Here is a 19,660-nt window from a genome sequence, read left to right as displayed (position 1 = left end):
AGTAATGGGGTCTCAAATGGGGGGTATTTGATTTGTCAGCACCACTCTCGGAGAGTTAGAGGATGAAAACCTACCCAGAAGGTAGAATAAAATCCCTCCTTTCTCACATCGTCGAATAATGAGGGCGATCGTGACTCGTTGAAAGGTTATGCTACTTCAAAAGAGGGCTATTTCTGTAACAATAATGAGCTTATTAATAGGACAATCACAGTCTTGATATGCAAAGGAGCTAACAGAGGAGAGTGCCCCCTGTATTTTTACCTCCTCCCATTCTGGTGGGGGTTGGCAAGTCAAGCTTACCACGATGATATCAAAATATTCCCCATTTGCAGCACCTTCACTTCTTAACTTTTTACCATCATATCTTTCTATTATGCACTAATGAGCATCTGGGCTGCTGAAGGTATGTTATGCTTAGGGCTCGGATCATTAACAGCCAACAACAGACTTCTAGTATCGCCAGTACTTGCACTTGTACGAATCGTCTACGTTGTATGCATCGGTAAAGTTCCAGTAGCACCTGAACACCCAGTTATTTGAATCATATTAAGTTTGGTTCTGTTGTATTTCTTGTTCAGTGCCTGCCACCATACAACAGAAACATCCAGAGTATCCTCGCCCGAAGATTCCATTTCCTTACAAACGTCCTCCTGCAGGTGTAGAAGACTATACAAGCGTTCTTAACCCTCTATTGTATGTTCAGTTTCCAATTTAACTTAGAATTCAGGATAAGACCCAGGATAAGATACAGATACAATCGTTATTCATTTAGCCGTAGGAGGTGGAATTCGAGTACCCTTGTCTTGGTCGTGAATAGCCTCAGCTCCATTTTGGCTGGATTTATGCCACATTTTGCAGCCCACAGGGACACCTTTCCCAAGACTCCCTCCATGATTTCTTTCATAATGAAGGGAAATATTCCTGACACCAATTTCACCAAGTTGGCGTATGCCGCCATCGTGTCCAATATGCAAAGAATCAGAGCACCAGATCCATGGCGCCACCTGGAGCGTAGCTTTGTTCACAGCTCTGGTCAAGTAGTATTCAGTCCTTTTTATTTGCATCAAATTTGTTGATTCTACGGCAAGTTTCCTACATCCCCTCTAAACACCCACGTACTCGAGGAGGGCGATCAGACCCGAGTCTGCAAGGGACTCATCTGCAGTGGCTCTGCCACGAAGCCTCACCGGAGGTTATCTGGTACCATGGGAACCGGGATGGCCCTCTGAGAGCATATGCTCCAGGAGAATTCCTGGAGGATGTGTTCTCGGCCCGCTTATTTGCGGTTGGCCCCCTAGTGGGAGTTCCATGGTGGTTGTGGTTATGCCTACATCGCGGGCAGAGCTCCTCGGAGCTCAAGCGTGAGTTGCGCTGTACAACTCGGGTGCCGTACTCCTTAGTTGCGGCAGAGGTGTTAGATAGACCCCGCATCCACTGGTATGAATGCTGAACCTGCACTCAGTATAAACCAGGACCGCTGTGCTTGCATGGCGGGGCTCTGATTGTGGTCCCAAAATCAATCCGTATCCGAAGAGGACCGTGGGATTATCCCTTCACGGCAGGTACTCACGTTTAACCCCCCCCCCCCCGCCAGGACTTTCATTCCCTCTTAACATAATCATCATCCTCAAAAAGTGTTACTTCTGAACGGTTTGAAAGGAGAAATTAATTATACCTGTGATACCTCTGTCCTCTCCTCTTACTTCAAAATCCTTGGAACATATCTCACCTAGCACTACAGCCCCTCACGATAAAAGGCTTCGTGAAAGGTCGATCTACTTCCTCCAAACTAATCCACAATTTTATTGCTAAATATTTTAATTTGCGCCAGGAAAACTTTTAGCTCAGTGGACCACAGCTCGCTTTTTCCAACTATCGCCTATCATATACCGCATTAGCCATGCCGCCTACCTTTCTAACCGACACTGCAGAATATTTTTTCATGGTTGCACATCGAGGTTCTTCCTTGATTCCTCAAGGCTGCACACAGCACCTCTTATCATTGTCAGCTTTTATCAATAATCTTCCGTCTCTCCTGCACATACTTTCTTTACTTTAGTGACCTTCAGCTATTTGTTTCTATTTAATTCTCTGTTCTTTGCAATCCTACTTAGATATTTTAATTCGATGATATTCTGTGGACAAGCTAACACCAAACGATAGCAAATTCCACTTGATGTGCCACCCTGTCAAATCTTCTCCCATTCGCTTCCCCTACTTTCTTGGTGACCGATTGTTATCATATCTGGACTCCTTTTAAATCCTGGCTGCATTCGAAAAGCTCAGTTTCAATTATTCCAACTATTCTAACTTTGATGTTTTGAATCGTGCTCCCAGAATTTCTGGCTTTTTTAATTTCCTTCTTCCCCGCCCTCCTTAAAATTTTTCAACTCCCTCAGCATGAACACCCATAAATACTCTGCTCTATAATTTTTCTCTCTTCTTCAATTTTGCTTACCTCATTATTAAAGCAGCAAAACCCAAATTCACTAGGTTACGTTTCTTTAAGAAGAACTTCACCCACATGCATTACACTACCCACCCCCGTACTCCTGATCTTCCTTAACAGCACGAGGTATTACCGGAAAATAAGAAAGTTGAGTATCGTATGAATTGAACTCAAGAGATCGGTTTTTTTGCATCATATTGTTACTAGCGGTGGTCAAAGAGTAGTATAGGTTCCAGGGCGAAACGTGGAATGGTACCCACGATGGAGCATAAAACCTGGGAAACGCCTGCTGAACCAACACCAGCAGTTCTACTACCAAACCCTATCTCCACCTCCACGTGGTGACCGCTGGGAACTCTTTCTTAACGAAAAGCTGCACACGGAGAAGGATGAAGGCCTAAAAACGGGACAAATTTTACCAACTTGTCCTCCAGTTGGGGGTTGGGTAGAGCTGACAACCCTATACGGAAAACCGATGTTAAGAAGCCACGAAAGGAGCCTCGGACAGGATGGATCTTACAACGACGAACCCGGCAACGACAAAGGAATAACGATTTGCACATTATCTCATGGAACGTGCGCTCCCTGTACAGAGATGAAGCTGATGAGCAGCTAGCCGATACCCTGTCCCAATATAGGGCTGATGTAACGGCGTTGCAAGAAATGCGGTGGACAGGGACCGGTTTCCTGGAAAAGAGGCGCTATACCATATATTATAGCAGCCATCCGGTGAACCATGTGCTCGGAGTAGGTTTCTTAATCAGCCAAAAAATGAAACCTGTTGTTTCATATGAAAATATAAGCGAAAGGCTATGCACTCTGCGTTTGCGAGGCAAGTTTAGAAATATAAGCCTCATAAACGTTCACGCCCCTACATAGGAGATTGCAGAGTCGGAGAAGGATACCTTCTACGAGTCAGTTGAGACGACCCTCGAGGCCTGGCCCAAGTATGATATCAAAATCATACTTGGGGATTTTAACAGGCAAGTAGAGAAGAAGCCCGTATTCAGGCGATAGGTTGGCTCCCATAGCTTACACGAAAATACAAATGATAACGGACTGCGGATTATTCAATTAGCAGTGTCACACGAAATGGTTGTTGGTTTGCGCGGAAAACGGTCCACAAACATACATAGGCCTCTCCAGACGGGGCCACTTTCAACCAAATTGACCATGTGTTGATTGAACGCCGCCACCTCTCAGCCTTGATGAATGTCAGAACATATAGGGGGGGCTCCGAGCTCGATTAACAGCACCACCCAGAATCTCCTCTGACAATCAGGTGAGAGTTAACACTGATGCCATTCACAACACAACCCACTGCGGCAACTATAAGAGGGAAATGGATGCCGTAATAACCGCAGTCAGCAGAGGACCTGAAGGTGAATCATCAACAAATGATCTTCACAACCACCTGAAGAACGTTATCATCGATACGGCCGCAAACATATTTGGCCCCAGCCGCAAAAGGAGTCGGAACGGCTGCTGCAAGCGATGGAAAAACTGTTGGAATATAGACACCAGTTGCACTATCTTTTCATCGACTTTAAAGGCGTCCTTGATAGCATAGCCAGGGTAAAACTGTACACGGTCATGAGAGAATTCGGTATCCGGACGAAATGAATAAGACTGACTAGGCTGACCCTGACCAATGTGCGAGACCATATAAAAGCAGCCGGATCACTCTCAAGACCATTCGACATCAAGAACGGTCTACGACAAGGGGACGCTCTATTATGCGTCCTCTTTAACCTGGCCCTCGAGAAAGTGATCCGGGATGCTGATGTAAATGCAAGAGGTACGATCCTCTTTAAGTCCACCCAACTACTGGCTTATGCTCACGATATCAACATCATGAGAAGAACCACCCGAGACGTACAAACTGCCTTCATCTAGATCGAGCGAGTTCTTGGGCTGCACATCAATGAAGGCAAAATAAAGTATATGATGGCAACGTCAGCACCGAAAACCAACCAACCAACAACACAAACCGCACTGATCAAACGGGAAGAATAAAAATAGGAGAATACAACTTTGAGACCGTTGATAATTTCTCCTATCTAGGGTCGAAAATCACAACCGATAACAGCTACGATAATGAAGTCTGTGCACGGTTGTTGTCAGCCAACAGAGCCTATTTCACCTTACAAAAACTGTTCCGCTCGAAACGTCTCACCATAGGATCAAAGCTATTACTGTACAAGACCTTGCCAATTCTCATGTATTCATCGGAGACTTCGGTTCTTAGCAAAAGAATTGCGAACTCTTGGCCGCGTTCGAAAAAAGAATCCCCGAATAATTTTTTGCCCCCTACATGAGAATGGACGATTCCGTAGCCTACATAACCATTTTTTGACAACAATGGTAGGAATTAAGAATTCAGCCGTAAGAGAACAGTTCATTCAGCATTGCGGTGGGTGATCCACTTTTCATTATCAATCACAATCCGCTTGAGAAATGGGGCGATCTTATTGTGATTCAGAAGCAAATCCCAAATGAAAATTCGGTCCATGAGGTCTTTTGGTGATAATGCGGCACTCATAGATCGAGCTTCTTTCCCATTATTAGCCGCCTGGCATTATCTAGTGTAACCCGATCAGACTCTTACAACGCGATATACAGATTACTAGAGCCACCCAATGGAAAACTAATGGATTTGCTTTTACTACACCTAATATAAGAAAATGAATGAAGAATTCTTTCCAGTCATCCCTTTAACGTGCGCCGACTTGATTCAACCATTTGAAACATCAAACGAGCCATGCAAGAAAGCAAAGAAAACCGATTAATAAGCCCGTTTCACTCTCCTAACCAATTTTCGCTTTACCCATTTTCCCAACGACTTCCTTCATTTTCTTAGCCATTGAGGACCTATCAAGTTGAATTTTGAAAAAGTTTTCTTTTTGTTTCAGGTGATGGTGGGAAACGGTGTTCAAATATCGGTTAGTATGAATTGATTTGTCATATATGCATGTAAAATAGTGCTTTATTACGTATCTCTATTGCGTTGAAGAAAGGAGATGCATCATTTGCCTAGATTTTCATTTTAAACATAATATTTTTGTAATCGTTAGGTATTGAAATTCCGATCTAAATGCTGAAAATGTTTTATTAAAATGAGTTGAGGAGACAAAGCGTCAACTTCTAAATCTGGTTGCTCTGTGATCGAATCCTAGTGATCATGTGTTCGTCTTATGTTTGTCTCACTGCGTCAGCATATCATTTCCACGGTATTAAGCATGAAACTAAACAAACTCTCTTTGAAATATGCAGGAAAAAACCAAATACTCTACTAAGGAGTGAACAACACACTAAACGCGAGAAGCAAAAATAAATGAGTCCATTACTTCATCATCTGTTAAACTCTTCCCTAAGACCACAAAAAGTGCTTCTCAGCATCTCTCTAAGAATGTTGTAGGGAGAAAGCTCCCCTGACTGAATAAACTTGCTGACGACACCCATTCCATCTTTCACAAGAGAAGCAGGTATGTTCGGTGTTGTCAGCCACTCCGTTGCACAACACACAATCAGGAGATCGTACCTTCCCAGTCTTATGCAGGTGTGACTAAAAACATCCATGTCCACTTAGAATTTGGGTAAGGAAATAATCAATCTCACCATGCTTTCGTTTCATTCATGGATCTAAATTGCCGATGAACCACGCAGTCCATTTACCGCTTGAGTCATTTTGCCAGGAGATTTTACCAATCGGTTAGTGTGAGTTTGCATTCTCCACGGGCAACCACCTCTGTTAAGTCTTCTCCTTTGCGCCTGTAGACGGCTTTACCTTCCTTAGCAAGCAACGGAACGGGAATCACTCTCGTGATCACTATCATAGCCGGTTTTGAGATAGCGCGATAATCAGACGCCGCGTCCTGCCTCTACACCTGGACAAGGCGCTTTCGATGTATCTCCTTACCAAGGAGATCACTCATTATCTTCGCGTGTAGAGCAGATTGGACTGTGTTGCTCCGATGCGCCCAACATTCGCCATTAGCCGTCTGAAGACCGACACTCCAACTGCTGCTTTGATTAGCTCGAAGAAGTTCATCTTTGAGTAGATCAAGTATTTCGACTCTATATTTAACTCGCTGATTGGAATGCTTTTCAACCATGAACAGTCAGCACCCACTTACTCGTCGCTTCAATACCCTTAGTTCGCTTTGTGCCTGTTCAATAGTGCGCCTACGCAACTTCGTCTACTTAACCGACCAGGGGTGACTCCTCTGGCATAATCAATCGTAGATTATCGGATAGACGCCTGCGCTTCTTCCGATGTAATCTCCATCCACCTCTGACTCTCAAACGTCATAAAGTAGGGAGCGGGATCTTAGATAATCTCTCAATATCTGCAAGAAATAGCTGGAGAGGTGGAACGGATGGAATGCATTTTCCACCGTCGAGATCGGCGGCTATGTGCCTCAGCCCAAAAACTGCAACCACCGTTGATGTTCCTGCTCTGAAACCAAACTAGCTTGGACATAAATCCCCAGCAGTACAGATTGCTTCAGATAGCCTACTCGTGATGAGCTTTTCGAGCACTTCCCGACCAGGTCAAGTATACACAGCGGCTCCGTATACTGACCATTGCCGCCCAGAATCGCCTTCCATTTTCTTCATCACCGCGAACGTCGCAACCTTCCAGTGACAAGAAAAAATGCCCTCCTTCAGGCGAGCGGTGAACACCCCAAACGTTAATTTTGGCCGTTGGTGGAATGCCAGTTTCTAATCCTCCGCCGCGATAGCATCAGGGCCTGGCGGCAATTCCCGCCGTCCACTTATACATAGAAGACTTGTCGCCCCTTGGTAGCATGAAAACTTCACAGATTGTCGTTATCAGGTTCGCCACTGAATTTACGGCATGTTACAACGCTGCCACCCTTGCCAATGTCCTCCAGTGCGCTTCTACGCGGTCCGCACAAAGGACTCCTCCTGGAGTCTGGGTGAGGCATGCCCCATTCAAGGATCCTAGCATTAGCACTTAGCTGGTAAAGACAATATATTTTTCCTACATAATTGGTGCCTTGGGTATAATAATACTATTATACATAAAAATTGGGAAAATTTCTAAAATATAGTAATATACTTTTATTAACATTATTTGAACAAATATCGCGATGGGATGTATTTTGAGGCCTAGATATCGTAAACATGCACCATTGTGATACAGTTTTAGATTTTTCAACTGTATAGGTTCTGAGACACATTTCGAGCCCTCACTCCCCCACGTCCCACCCAATGTGAGAAATAAGACTGATTGGGAAAAGTACCAATCGTACAACCCCGGCAGTTTTGTGTTCATCTGATATGAACAGCCCTCTATGCACGTTTTTCCATTCGTACATAGCTATTCCTTCATATTTTGCAAACTACAAGATACACATGTATGTACAATACATATGGGTGGTATATGTAAATATTGTGTTTATCCTAAATAAACAAACATTCCATCTAATTGATCTAACGCATCATGGCTTATTTCCACTTTACTCTACGCACGAAAGCATATGCTGCGCGTAAATTCCATTTGCACTCATATGTACATATATATGCCAATCAACAGTAATTGGTGACATTCAAATAACTAAAAACAACTAAAAAAAGCAAAACGAAAACGATCTCATGGACCCCGTCGTCAGATAAGTTCAGTTTAAACTATGTATATAATGATGGCGTAATACTAGTCTTAGAGTGCAATATATTTACGTAAAATGCAGTAATTTAACTTTCAATAACTTTGTTAATAATGAATTACGTTCAAACTTTCAGCAATTATGTCCTGTATTATCGAATGCTGTTACTAAATTTTATACTTCTTAAGGGGGGTTTTCAGGTAAATTTATAAAATATGATGATATACAATTATTAATTTGATTTGTGCAGATATTGGAACGGGATGTATTTTGAGGCCTAGATTTTATACAGGGATTTTTTCAGATTTTTCGGTTGTATAAATTCTGAGAACGAGACCTGCTTCACTTTATGAGGGTCACATTTTGAGCCCTCACCCCCCTATGTTTCACTCATCAAAAGTAGGAAGATTTTCGAAAAGTGCCAATCGAGCCCTTTTATTTGATAATATTCCATAAACAAAAATTAATTGTACTAAGCTATCCAACAACTAACATTCTTCACTTCTTCTCTATCACTAAAAAGTTCTTTGTCACGTAATCCCCTTGTACTGAGGAGATTATCTCTCTCGAAATCAACTTATCTTCGAAAAATGCATGTACTGCGTTTTCATTTAGATTTCGTGACATTTTTATTTCAAATTAATGAAAAACAACAATAATATTTTAAAATTAAAATTAAAAAATAAACAACTGGTGCGTGGGTCCATTTGGACCCAAGCCATTTGAATTTCTGCTTCTAGCTAAGATTAACTTGCCCTACGTTCGGCAACCACGGCAGCACGTGACATAATAAGATTACCTAAAATTGGTATGCGCGTAAGTTAAAAAATATAAATATTAGAGCAAAAATACGGGCGGCGTGGAGCCTGCGTCGTCTCATTCCACGTTAGGCAATCGCTAAAAAACGTTACCCCTAAACCCCGAATCAGAACAAGCCATTCCCTCGGCCTTGAGTATGAAACTGAAGTCGAATTTCGTCGAAAAGCACACATTTAAATCGAGGACCCATTCTCAGAAACTTCAGCTATTCGTCCTCAAGGATGATAAGTCGATCGTTAACGTCTTTCACAGGGCCATCGAAAGATTTGCAACCCATGCAAGCTGTTTGGTGATACGGTATACACTTCTGAAATCATTACGTTCTGCGGCATCTTTTGCTTCCCTGACCAACACAATATCAAATTCTCTTTTGTCACCTCGCTTCACGCCCACCGTGACTCACAGTGGTCAACAGGTACTTCAATCCCTTACGTTCATTGATCATCTCCTGCGGTTCCCCAGTCAGTTAGATCTTATGACGCCCCTTCGGAATGTAGCCCACGACCTGTGTAACACCCAAGAAAGGAGCATATTTGATGACAGTCCAATGCTCATCGGTATTCTCAATCGTATCTGCCGCTCTCCAAGTGGCGGACGCGACACGGAAGTGAACGTAATCGACCGTCAGATAGTGATCCCTTTCGAGTCCGATATCAGCACCTCTCTTGTTGCGCACATCTAGAAGACAACTCCTAAATCTACTACTGATCGCAAGGTGATCGATCTGCTCTGACGTACGGTGTTGGTCGGTTCAAACCCCACTGCTCTTATGGCGAGCTCGGTGCTCGAAAACTGTGCCACCAATGACGAGGCAGTAGAAGTTGCTGAAATCCGCAAATCCACAAAACTGTGTTTCTCCACAGCATGTCTGAGCGAGGCGTTTTCAGAGACCACCATAGCATTCAAATTACCCATCACAATCACAATATCACCTTTAGGAAGCTTCCTTCTCCACTATATCGAAAGTCTCCGGTGGTGCATAGCACTGTACAATTAGCCTGGATAGGATTCTTGAAGGCAGAAGTCGGTCAGAAATCGGCTCCCAGTTTGACATCTTGGCGGAACAAACCAACACCAAATTATGTTAGACGTATAATAGCACTTTCTGTTCCGTACTATGATGCATTTGGGCTTTCATAATACTTCCCATTTGTACCAAACAAGTGATGCAATCTCGGCTGAAACTGTAAGCTAAACAGAGAAATCTATGACCTATATCTAAATATTAAGCCCTCTATCCTGACATAATTTGATGTCGAATTTAAGAGAGCTGAAGGGAAGCAGCTAAAGAGAAGTATATTGTTTTTTTTTAAATATGGCTGCATGGAACATCAAATAAAAAACCAGTACTTTTTATGAAACGTCTTAGTTTTGATATTGATCGGAAAGTAGGACTAAAACGAGACAGCACCCATGTTCAAAAATGTATAATCAAAATATTTGGAAAAACTAAAAATTGCAGTAAAGTCTAGGACTCCAAATGCAAAGCATGCACATATCTGCTCTAATAAAGTTATAAATGTTACATTAAATATAGGCCCCGATACCAAAAAGCTTAGACCACTGAGATTTTATCTCGGTGCAGGGCCATATTTTTTTGATAATACGTAGCTATTAATTCTCCGGAATGTGTGTTCAGATATACTGCCTGTTGACTATGTTCAAAACTTTCACGAAATCGATGAAGAGCGAACTGTTGAACGTATTGATGTGCTCAGTATAATAAAATGGAGAGCGGAAACTAGCCTGGCTGTCGATCAAACCTTCGAGATGCTTTTTGATGGGTTTCAGGATGAGTTTAACTATTATTATTGCGACGGCAAGCAGCTCCCAAATACCCTTCAAATTATTGCACTCAAGACTAGTGCCTTTCTTCCCAATCCTAACGACCATCCCCTTCTTCCACCCTCTGGGAAAGATCTCAGATTGCCAGTATATCAGTACAGGTTGGAGAAGCAGATCTTCCAAAAAAAATGGTGAAGTTGCGATGCAGACTATAGTCACTTCATTTTTCTATTTCATGGACATGAACCGATTTCCGACTCCATAGAATGGCTCTGACCCCCACAACGACGTCGCTGCTCCTTCCATGGCCAGCTTGTCCACTGCTTCATTGCCTTCTAATCAAATGTGGCCTGGAAAACTGAGCGAGGCACATCTGTCTATGACGTATATTTCCGCCTGAAATATGCTGGTATTCTTACCCAATGGTTCAAAATGTGTTTTCCTTGAACCAATAACCCCCGCCTCACTGGTACTCACGGATGTCCAGATGGTGACGCGTCAACCCCAGAAGAACGTCTAGGGATGCCGCTGGTCAGGTTCCCATTGCCCCATTAGTACACATACAGGCAGTCTTTGCAGTTTGTGTAACTTCCTGGCTGTTGTGCTAAGTTCCGTTCTATCTGCGCAGATTATCCATATGTAATCATTGGCCTTACTATTGCAGTGTATATCTTCGGGGTCCATCCCCACTTTTTCTCTGCTATGGACCTGCAAATCATCACAACCCTTGCGGCTTCCCGACACATGCTCTTCCAGAGTGGTTTTTGGTCTAGTGTGATATAATCTAATGGCTCTCAGTTGATCAAATTTGCACTCCCTAATGAATGGTACTATATTGGCCTTGGCTTGATTTATGCGCAGCCTCACTTTTCCGCACCAGTTACTAGTGATTCGGAGTCCAGTTTGAACTTTGTCGCATAGGTTATCTTCATATTCGCCCCTACAGATTAAAACAATATCACCAGTGCAACATTGAACTTGTATTCCAGTATTTATTAGCTCTCCTAGGAGTTCATCAACTACCATGCTCCACATTAATGGTGATAATTCTCCACCTTGTGGTCAATGAGTAATATTATGACAATTGAATTAATTCCGAGAGAATTCGTAACATTCTACCCATCCAGAAGGCCACGGTGTTTCCCACTCCCTTGTGGATTAGGGCTCTATCTCCCTCTACCTCTATGTGTGATGTGTTATCGAACACTCCTTGGATGTCCAAAGACTCACACAATGCTATTTCCCTCGTTTCTAGGGTATCCCATAATACATCCGTCAGCTGATACAAGGCAGTTTCGGTTGACCGTCCTACTAGGCAAGCGTGACGACATGGATGTAGGCGCTTGCCTATTAGAATGTTAGTTCTAATATAGGTATGTATAGCTTTTTCCTCGCTACTGCAGGTTTCGTCTGAATTTACTCTACATTAAAACATCCAATATATAGTGCAGAAATTTTTAATATGTAGAAGCTTTTTGTGTGAAGTAAAACCTCATTAAAGCCGATTCAATGTCTGTCCCACGAGATTCACTCCGAACGGCTGGAGCTATCATAACGAAATTTGGTGAGAATATATGGTCTGTGAACCGCTACACATGCAACAATTTGCATTGCCTTTTATTGTGCTTAAAGAAGAGAGGCTCCACATATATGAAATGGGGAGCCAAATGTTTTCACAAAATAACTCATGTGAAGTATCAAATGAAAGGGCTCAATGCTTATCAAAAATGAATTTATCTTTAATGTTGGGTGAAACGCAAGAGCGTGAGGGCTGAAAATTTCTGCCCCAAAAAGTGAAACAGGTCTCGTTTACAGAGCATATTCAACCGAAAAATCCACAGTGATAATTCCCTACGAAATCTAGGCCTCAAAATATATCCCGTTCCGATATCTGCACAAGTAATATTAATAATAGCATATAGTATATTTTTTTTTGTGCGTACACGGAGGTGGAAAATCTTAGAAAGACATGTCCGCCGCAGCTCCACCGCCCGAACGCCGGAACTACAGCGGGCGCGTGTGGGATTCACACCCACCAAAACACCCCCGGTCTCTCCAGCCCCGCGGGACCACCATTGAGGTATTACTTCGCGGGGTAAGTTTGCTCGTAGGCACTCATTCCTTCTCCTATTTGCAACTTTCCTCCTTCTTTGTTCCTTCAGCAACTCCTCCTGCATTTGGATGATTGCAGAGCCAACTGCAAGCCACTTCTCCTCGGACTCCAACATCTCAGTAACCAAGCTCTCCGGGGTCCCGCTCCTGCCCAGCACCTGGTTTAAGCTCCTTCTCTCCATCGCGAATCATGGGCAGTGAAACATCACATGCTCTGGATCCTCCGGTATGCCATCGCATCTGGGACAGTTCGGAGAATCATCCAACCCAAAGCGGTACAGATACTGCCTGTAGCAACCACCGTGTCCCGTGAAGAACTGGGTAATGTGGTAGTTGGTCTCCCATGTTTTCGCTCAAGCCACACCCTAATGTTGGGAATGAGCCTGTGCGTCCACCGACCTTTCGTAGACTCGTCCCATCTGCGTTGCCAGAGATCAAGCGAGTATGACCTTGCCGCATTTCTACGCTGTGCATGCCCCTCCATACGTCTTGCATTGTACAGGACACTCATTTCTTTGGCCAGGATGTCAACCGGGATCATGCCTGCCACCACCAATACTGCCTCATCTGATGTGGTTCTAAAAGCACTGCAAACCCTCAAAGCCATCCGCCGGTAAAACCGAGTTCTCCTGCTTCCGTCTCTGAAAGAGCTAGGTCATCAGCAAAGCCGACAATCGTAGTCCCCTCTGGGATGGGAAGAGCAAGGACCCCATTATGATATTCCACAACAGGAGACCAAGTACCAATCCCTGTGATACCCCGGCTGTGACAATATACTCTTTGGGGCCTTCATCCGTCCCGTACCAGAGAGTCCTCTCTGAGAGGTAGTTTTCCACCAAATTCGCTAAGTATCCGGGGGACACCTATGTCAGCCACCGCCCCTTTAATTCTATCCCAGTTGGCCGAGTTGAATGCGTTTTTGACATCCAACGCCATCACGGCACAGCAGCCGCCAGAAATCAGTGCACCTTTGCCAGGTTTACCACCATGTTAATTGCGTCCACCGTAGAGTGGGCGCGTCGGGAAACCAAACTAGCGTTTCCGACAAACCATTACTGGCTTCGACGATTGGCAGGAGTCTGTTGTAGATGACTCTCTCCATCATCTCCCCATTGTATCCAACAGGCAGATGGGACGATACGACGCTGGGTTCCAGGTGGCTTGCCAGGCTTCGGAAGTAACACCAACTTTTGCTTTTTCCACTGGGCAGGAAATATTCCTTCTTTTTAGGCACGCCTACGAAGGTGTTGGCGAAAAGGTCGGGCCTAGTCTTCACTGCCAGTTTCAAAGCTCGGTTGGGGATGCCAACCAAACCTGGGGCCTTGTTGTCACCGAACCAACCACATATTTCCCGCAGCTCCTCCACAGTTACAGGCGGTATTATGCCGTCATTTAGCTGGACAAAAATTTGCCTTCCCCTATTTTCGTCGTGAGGGAACAGAGCGGTAACAATCTGTTTCAGGAGGCGCGGACAGGTCACCTGGGGTGATTTCCGCAGCCTTTTCATCACCCACTCTGTACGCCTCGCCCCAAGGGTTGATGTCGGCATGGTCGCACAGCTGTTTGAAGCAGTTTTTTTTGCTCCTCCGAATGACTTCCTTTAGGCGGCCACGCAATTGCTTGTGTGCCGAAGCGTCCAGCTTCCGGTATTCTGACTTGTTTATATGTTTATTATTCCATACTCTATAGATAATCATTAAATTCTACTTATTTTTGCAGAATTTCCAGATTTATACGTTTTTGGTGGTGCTGCACCTCGAGTGTACTATTTTTTCCAGCCTTGATGTTTGATGTGAACTTAGCAGTAGAAAAATAATCTCAATGCCTACAAGATCATCCTAATCTCATAATCCAGCGAAATGCTAAAGATGTGTTTCAAATTCTGAATTCCCTGCGCACACGCGTTTAGGTACATGCAGCCAATGACAGAACCTACATAATACAGAAATTTTCCGCATTTACCATTCTGTACCTTGTGTGAATAGGTATAGAAGATCATCCACATGTATTTTCTGTTTATGCACTTTCTATTCCAAATAGAATCCATTTCTTGCAAAACTGAACTACACTTTGCTTCTCGCAGCCTCTGGAGTATTTTTCTTTGTTACTACATGCTCTACCACTTACATACATGGATGTAGTATGGATGTAGATGCCTCCTTCTTAGCAACATTGTGGCAAGCAGAAATTGAACCACCTTGACATCTCCAATGGATTATAAATTCATTTCCTACCTCGCACGAGACAGGCTTGATAGTAACTCGATCTAGCAACACCAAGCACGTATGTATCTATTTTTATTTTTAGATGTGTATCTTCTCTGCAAACGATAAGATAATCATCGTGGAAGCAACTACCCTTAGAGTAAACCTTGTCTTATCTGTGAAAATTCCATATGGCAATTACGCATGAAATTCCATTAGCTCAGCAATTAATACCTCAGCACTCCAGGCATGCTGCTGGAGAGCAGACAAAAAATGATGGAAACCCAAGGAGTTGTAAACCTACAACGGAAATAGGTGCTCCATGCATGGGCGTTGAAAACTACATTAAATGGGTGGCTTTATTGTGACGATTGGTTCTAAGGCGTTCAGACACCAGGCGAAGTCGCAATTGCAAATTCGACGACGACGCCTCCTGATCTTACAAAACATGAAATCAGACCATTCCGGATTGCATTGATCTTACGTCAGATCTCGAATTTGAAATCAAATTGCAATAGCAAACCTCGCTTTGTACGTACAGTTGTGCGATCTGACCTAACTGTCTTGTGAGCTTATTGCGAAGAGAGTTACCAATCTTCTGTGTTTCAATTGAGGAAATTCTCTCAACTCAACTCAAGTTCCATTGGAAGCAGCCCCTGACACGCACTAGGCGGCTGCTAGTAGCTTCGCACAACAGCTACCGCTTTAATGTTGCAGGGTCTGTACTCAAAAATGCAGATTGACTAACCCAGTTCCATACACTCTGTGAGTTTCGGCAACCGAAAGTCTAAAGGCGTTCAATTGGCAGCTCTAACTGCTGCACTGTCCACTCCGATGCAGCCTTAAAGAGATCTAGTTCGAGTGTGCAACCTATGATGCACCACCTTTTTCCAGGAAACATTGCACAACTGGAGACCACATGCTTCTGATCCGCTCCTGATATGGTATGACGTCATGACTTACAAGGCGCATTTACTTTTATCGACGCTAATCCGAGACGGACATATCAGATGGATCAGACATTCCTGCGGCATTATGAAGCGAAAGGCTCGACATGTTATGCAGTCGCTAGAGCTATTCGCTGTCAACGATCTTCATCAATAACGTGGTGGAAACAACAACGATGATTTGTTATGTTCGCTATCGGTGGGAATTTCAGAAATAAGAAGAGCTGATAATGGTGCTTCAAGTCAAGTCCTTGACATTGACGATTAAAAAAACTGAACTTGAAAAATTCCAACGTAATTAATGTACTTGTATGAGAGACGGCACCGGTTGTTCGGTCAGATAAACGAATATATATGCTCGTGCGTATATGATGGGTAATTTAAATGTTCTACGTATGTTATATCGTTTTACTGAACAAGAAAATGGATTAGATTTCGCAAAAGCGGTGTCCTCTCCTTCCATAGGTTCGCGCAAAGAAGATTGATGACTGGATAATTACATTTGCATGCTTACACACATATGTACGGATGATGGAAAAGGTTTTATTCTGGAAGGAGCTGCAGTCAAGGTCGTTCAAATGGGAGGATGCTATTGAGCATCATCAATTACTGGTGCCCAAGGAACTTGGATGGCTAGCAAGAGTATGGAAATCGCTTTTCTATGTCCGTTCCACATCATTTCTGAGATACAAATGATTATTGAGGTTTTGTAATAAGACCATCTAACTTTTGCCTACCCGCATGCCTTTTACAGACAAATTGACTAAACATAAAATAGAATATACGTAAGAGGAGCTACCCATACTGGAAAAAAATGGGAGATGTTGGAAATTAAAGTAATTTTGTCCAATTATTGTTTATCAATGGCAATGTTTAACAAAGTAAACTCTTCCTTACTTTTCCAAGGTGGAGCAGAATTGTCAAACGATTATGGCATTTTCAAAAAATACTCAGAGGAAAAGTCAATCGAACTTCGTTAATACGGTAGGCGAACAACGAATTACTAAATATAATGATGTCACCACCGCCTTCAGTCAGACCCAAGTTAAAATCGATTCTCAACTCCTTAGTAGGTGTTTTTTGCTAGAATTTGAAGAACCTTAGGCCCGTGGAAGTGGCAAAAAAGAGCATGAAATGAAGTAGCCACACTTTTTCTGCTCCTACAATCATTATTCGAAAAGTTTGCATTCCCTCCCTCTCCCCAGAATTTTGATGAATTATGATAAACAAGAATCCCTGAAACTATAATGTTCAGCCCACTATGAAGATCGGATTGGTTTGTCAGCCATTTGAACCAAAACGAAGTTCCCGCACTGCTCGCACTCTCGCACTCTTCTCACGGTGTTTCTCCATGAGTAACCGCGAAGCGTGTATTGCATTAATAGTTTCACAGATCCTGACAAATCCGTCTTAATCCACGATTATTTCAACGATTTTCACGTATGCGAACCTCAAGAATGGAAGGAAAGTAACCGGAACGGACATTAATTTGAATATTTTGCTGGACTCCTTTTCTTTTTCCATATTGCAACTGTGGTGCTTTCTTGCTTGCCAGTCAGATGGTGTTCTACCTTCCTGAATAATCCGATTAAAGAAGTCACTGAGCAACAATGTTGGGTCCCAGCTCTTCGCTTTTCAGAGCTCAGATACGATGTCACCAGGTCCTATTGCTTTCCCCGATTTCATTCCTTTTATTGTTTCCTCAACAAGCAACAACGGTACCAGTCTATACCAAGTGCATAGCTTAGCATTCATACTGGTGGATGTAAGACATACCTAAATCTCTACCAAACTAAGGAGCGTGGCATCCGTTTTGAAACGCAACACCACGCCGAGGCCCGAAGGTGTCTTCTCGCTTGAACGTAACCACAACCCCCATTAAACTCCCACTAGGGGGCCAACCACAAACACCCGAGCTGTACTCACATACAACGTGAGTTTAGCCGAAGTATGAGAGTCCAGGGGCTATCCCGTATTCCCATGGTATCAGTATACCCCTGGTAAGGTTTCGTGACCAATTTGCCACTTCAGATGAGTCCCCGTGCAGACTCGGGTCTGATCGCCCTGATTAGGCCTTTGGAGCATTCGTCTACTGCATCACGGCGGTGCCACCTCTATGGAGGTTCTCCTCGGCCACTTGGTTTTGGTTTGGCCGACAGGGTTGCCGCCCCGTCTTCCTCACCACCACCTCTAAGCATCCACTTGCGCTGACAGGTGGAATTGCTCCAAATGTCGGCAATGATGGTGGAAGTGGAGGATGAGCACATTCTTCAGTTGAAATCTAAGTATTAAGTAGTTATCTATCCCTCGCGGCTCGACGGACAGTAAGCAAAATACCCTTCTTCTCATTAATGCAGCAGAAGTGTTTGATATCATGAGTACGGCTTTTGGCAAGTCGATACAGATTTATCTCGCCATCCCGAGTGTCCAGTTTATCGTGAGGATCTTTGTAATGGACTGCACGGGTGACAGCGATTCTTTGCATCCCAGTTGGTATTAAATTTGCCAATTGACGAGCTTTTTGTCGTCGAGAAACTTATGGTAGAGGCTTTTTTTTTCGCAGACTTTCATTTCAACATCATCATCATCATCATCAAGGGCGCAACAGCCGGTATCCGGTCTAGGCTACCTTAATAAGTAACTCCAGACACCCCGGTTTTGCGCCGAGATCCACCAATTCGATATCCCTAAAAGTTGTCTGGCATCCTGGCCCACGCCATCGCTTCATCTTAGGCAGGGTCTGCCTCGTCTTCCTTTTCTACCATAGATATTGCCCCTATAAACTTTCCGAGTGGGATCATCCTCAATTATATGGATTAAGTGACCCGCCCACCGTAACCTATTGAGCCGGATTTTATCCATAACCGGACGGTCATGGTATCGCTCATAGATTTCGTCGTCATGGAGGTTACGGAATCGTCCATCCTCATGTAGGGGGTCAAAAATTCTTTGGAGGATTCTTCTTTCGAACGCGGCCAGAGTCTGCAATTTTTCTTGCTAAGAACCCAAGTTTCCGAGGAATATATGAGGACTGGCAAGATCATTGTCTTGTACAGTAAGAGCTTTGACCCTATGGTGAGACGTTTCGAGCGGATCAGTTTTTGTAAGCTGAAATAGGCTCTGTTGGCTGACAACAACCGTGCGCGGATTTCATCATCGTAGCTGTTATCGGTTGTGATTTTCGACCCTAGATAGGAGAAATTATTAACGGTCTGAAAGTTGTATTCTCCTATCTTTATTCTTCCCATTTGACCAGCGCGGTTTGATGTTATTGGTTGGTTGGTTTCGGTGCTGACGTTGCCACAATGTACTTTGTCTTGCCTTCATTGATGTGCACCCCAAGATCTCGCGCCAGTTACCGCCTGCCTCGATCTGGATGAAGGCAGTTTGTACGTCTGGGGTGGTTCTTCCCATGATGTCTATATCGTCAGCAATAGTTGGGTGGATTTAAAGAGCATCGCACCCCTTGCATTTACATCAGCATCCCGAATCACTTTCTCGAGGGCCAGGTTAAAGAGGACCCGTAATAGGGCATCCCTTTGTCGTAGACCGTTGTTGATGTCGAATGGTCTTGAGAGTGATCCTGCTGCTTTTCTCTGGTCTCGCACATTGGTCAGGGTCACCTTAGTCAGTCTTATCGATTTCGTCGGGATACCGAATTCTCTCATGACCGTGTACAGTTTTACCCAGGCTATGCCATCAAGGTGGCCT

The 19,660-nt window shown here is 43.8% G+C and overlaps 1 protein-coding gene across 1 annotated transcript in view; it reads left to right on the top strand.

Annotated features, from left to right (window-relative positions):
• Window positions 1-19,660, top strand: part of LOC119647920 (breast cancer anti-estrogen resistance protein 1) — a 227,330-nt gene that overhangs the window by 88,013 nt on the left and 119,657 nt on the right. Inside the window, exon 2 of the mRNA XM_038049244.1 lies at window positions 5,362-5,391. Coding sequence (XP_037905172.1) covers window positions 5,362-5,391 — 30 coding nt within the window. The remainder of the gene's footprint in view (window positions 1-5,361; window positions 5,392-19,660) is intronic.

The sequence above is a fragment of the Hermetia illucens genome, chromosome 2 (genome assembly GCF_905115235.1).
Source record: "Hermetia illucens chromosome 2, iHerIll2.2.curated.20191125, whole genome shotgun sequence".
Taxonomy (NCBI): domain Eukaryota; kingdom Metazoa; phylum Arthropoda; class Insecta; order Diptera; family Stratiomyidae; genus Hermetia; species Hermetia illucens.
This window is presented reverse-complemented; position numbering and strand designations above follow the sequence as displayed.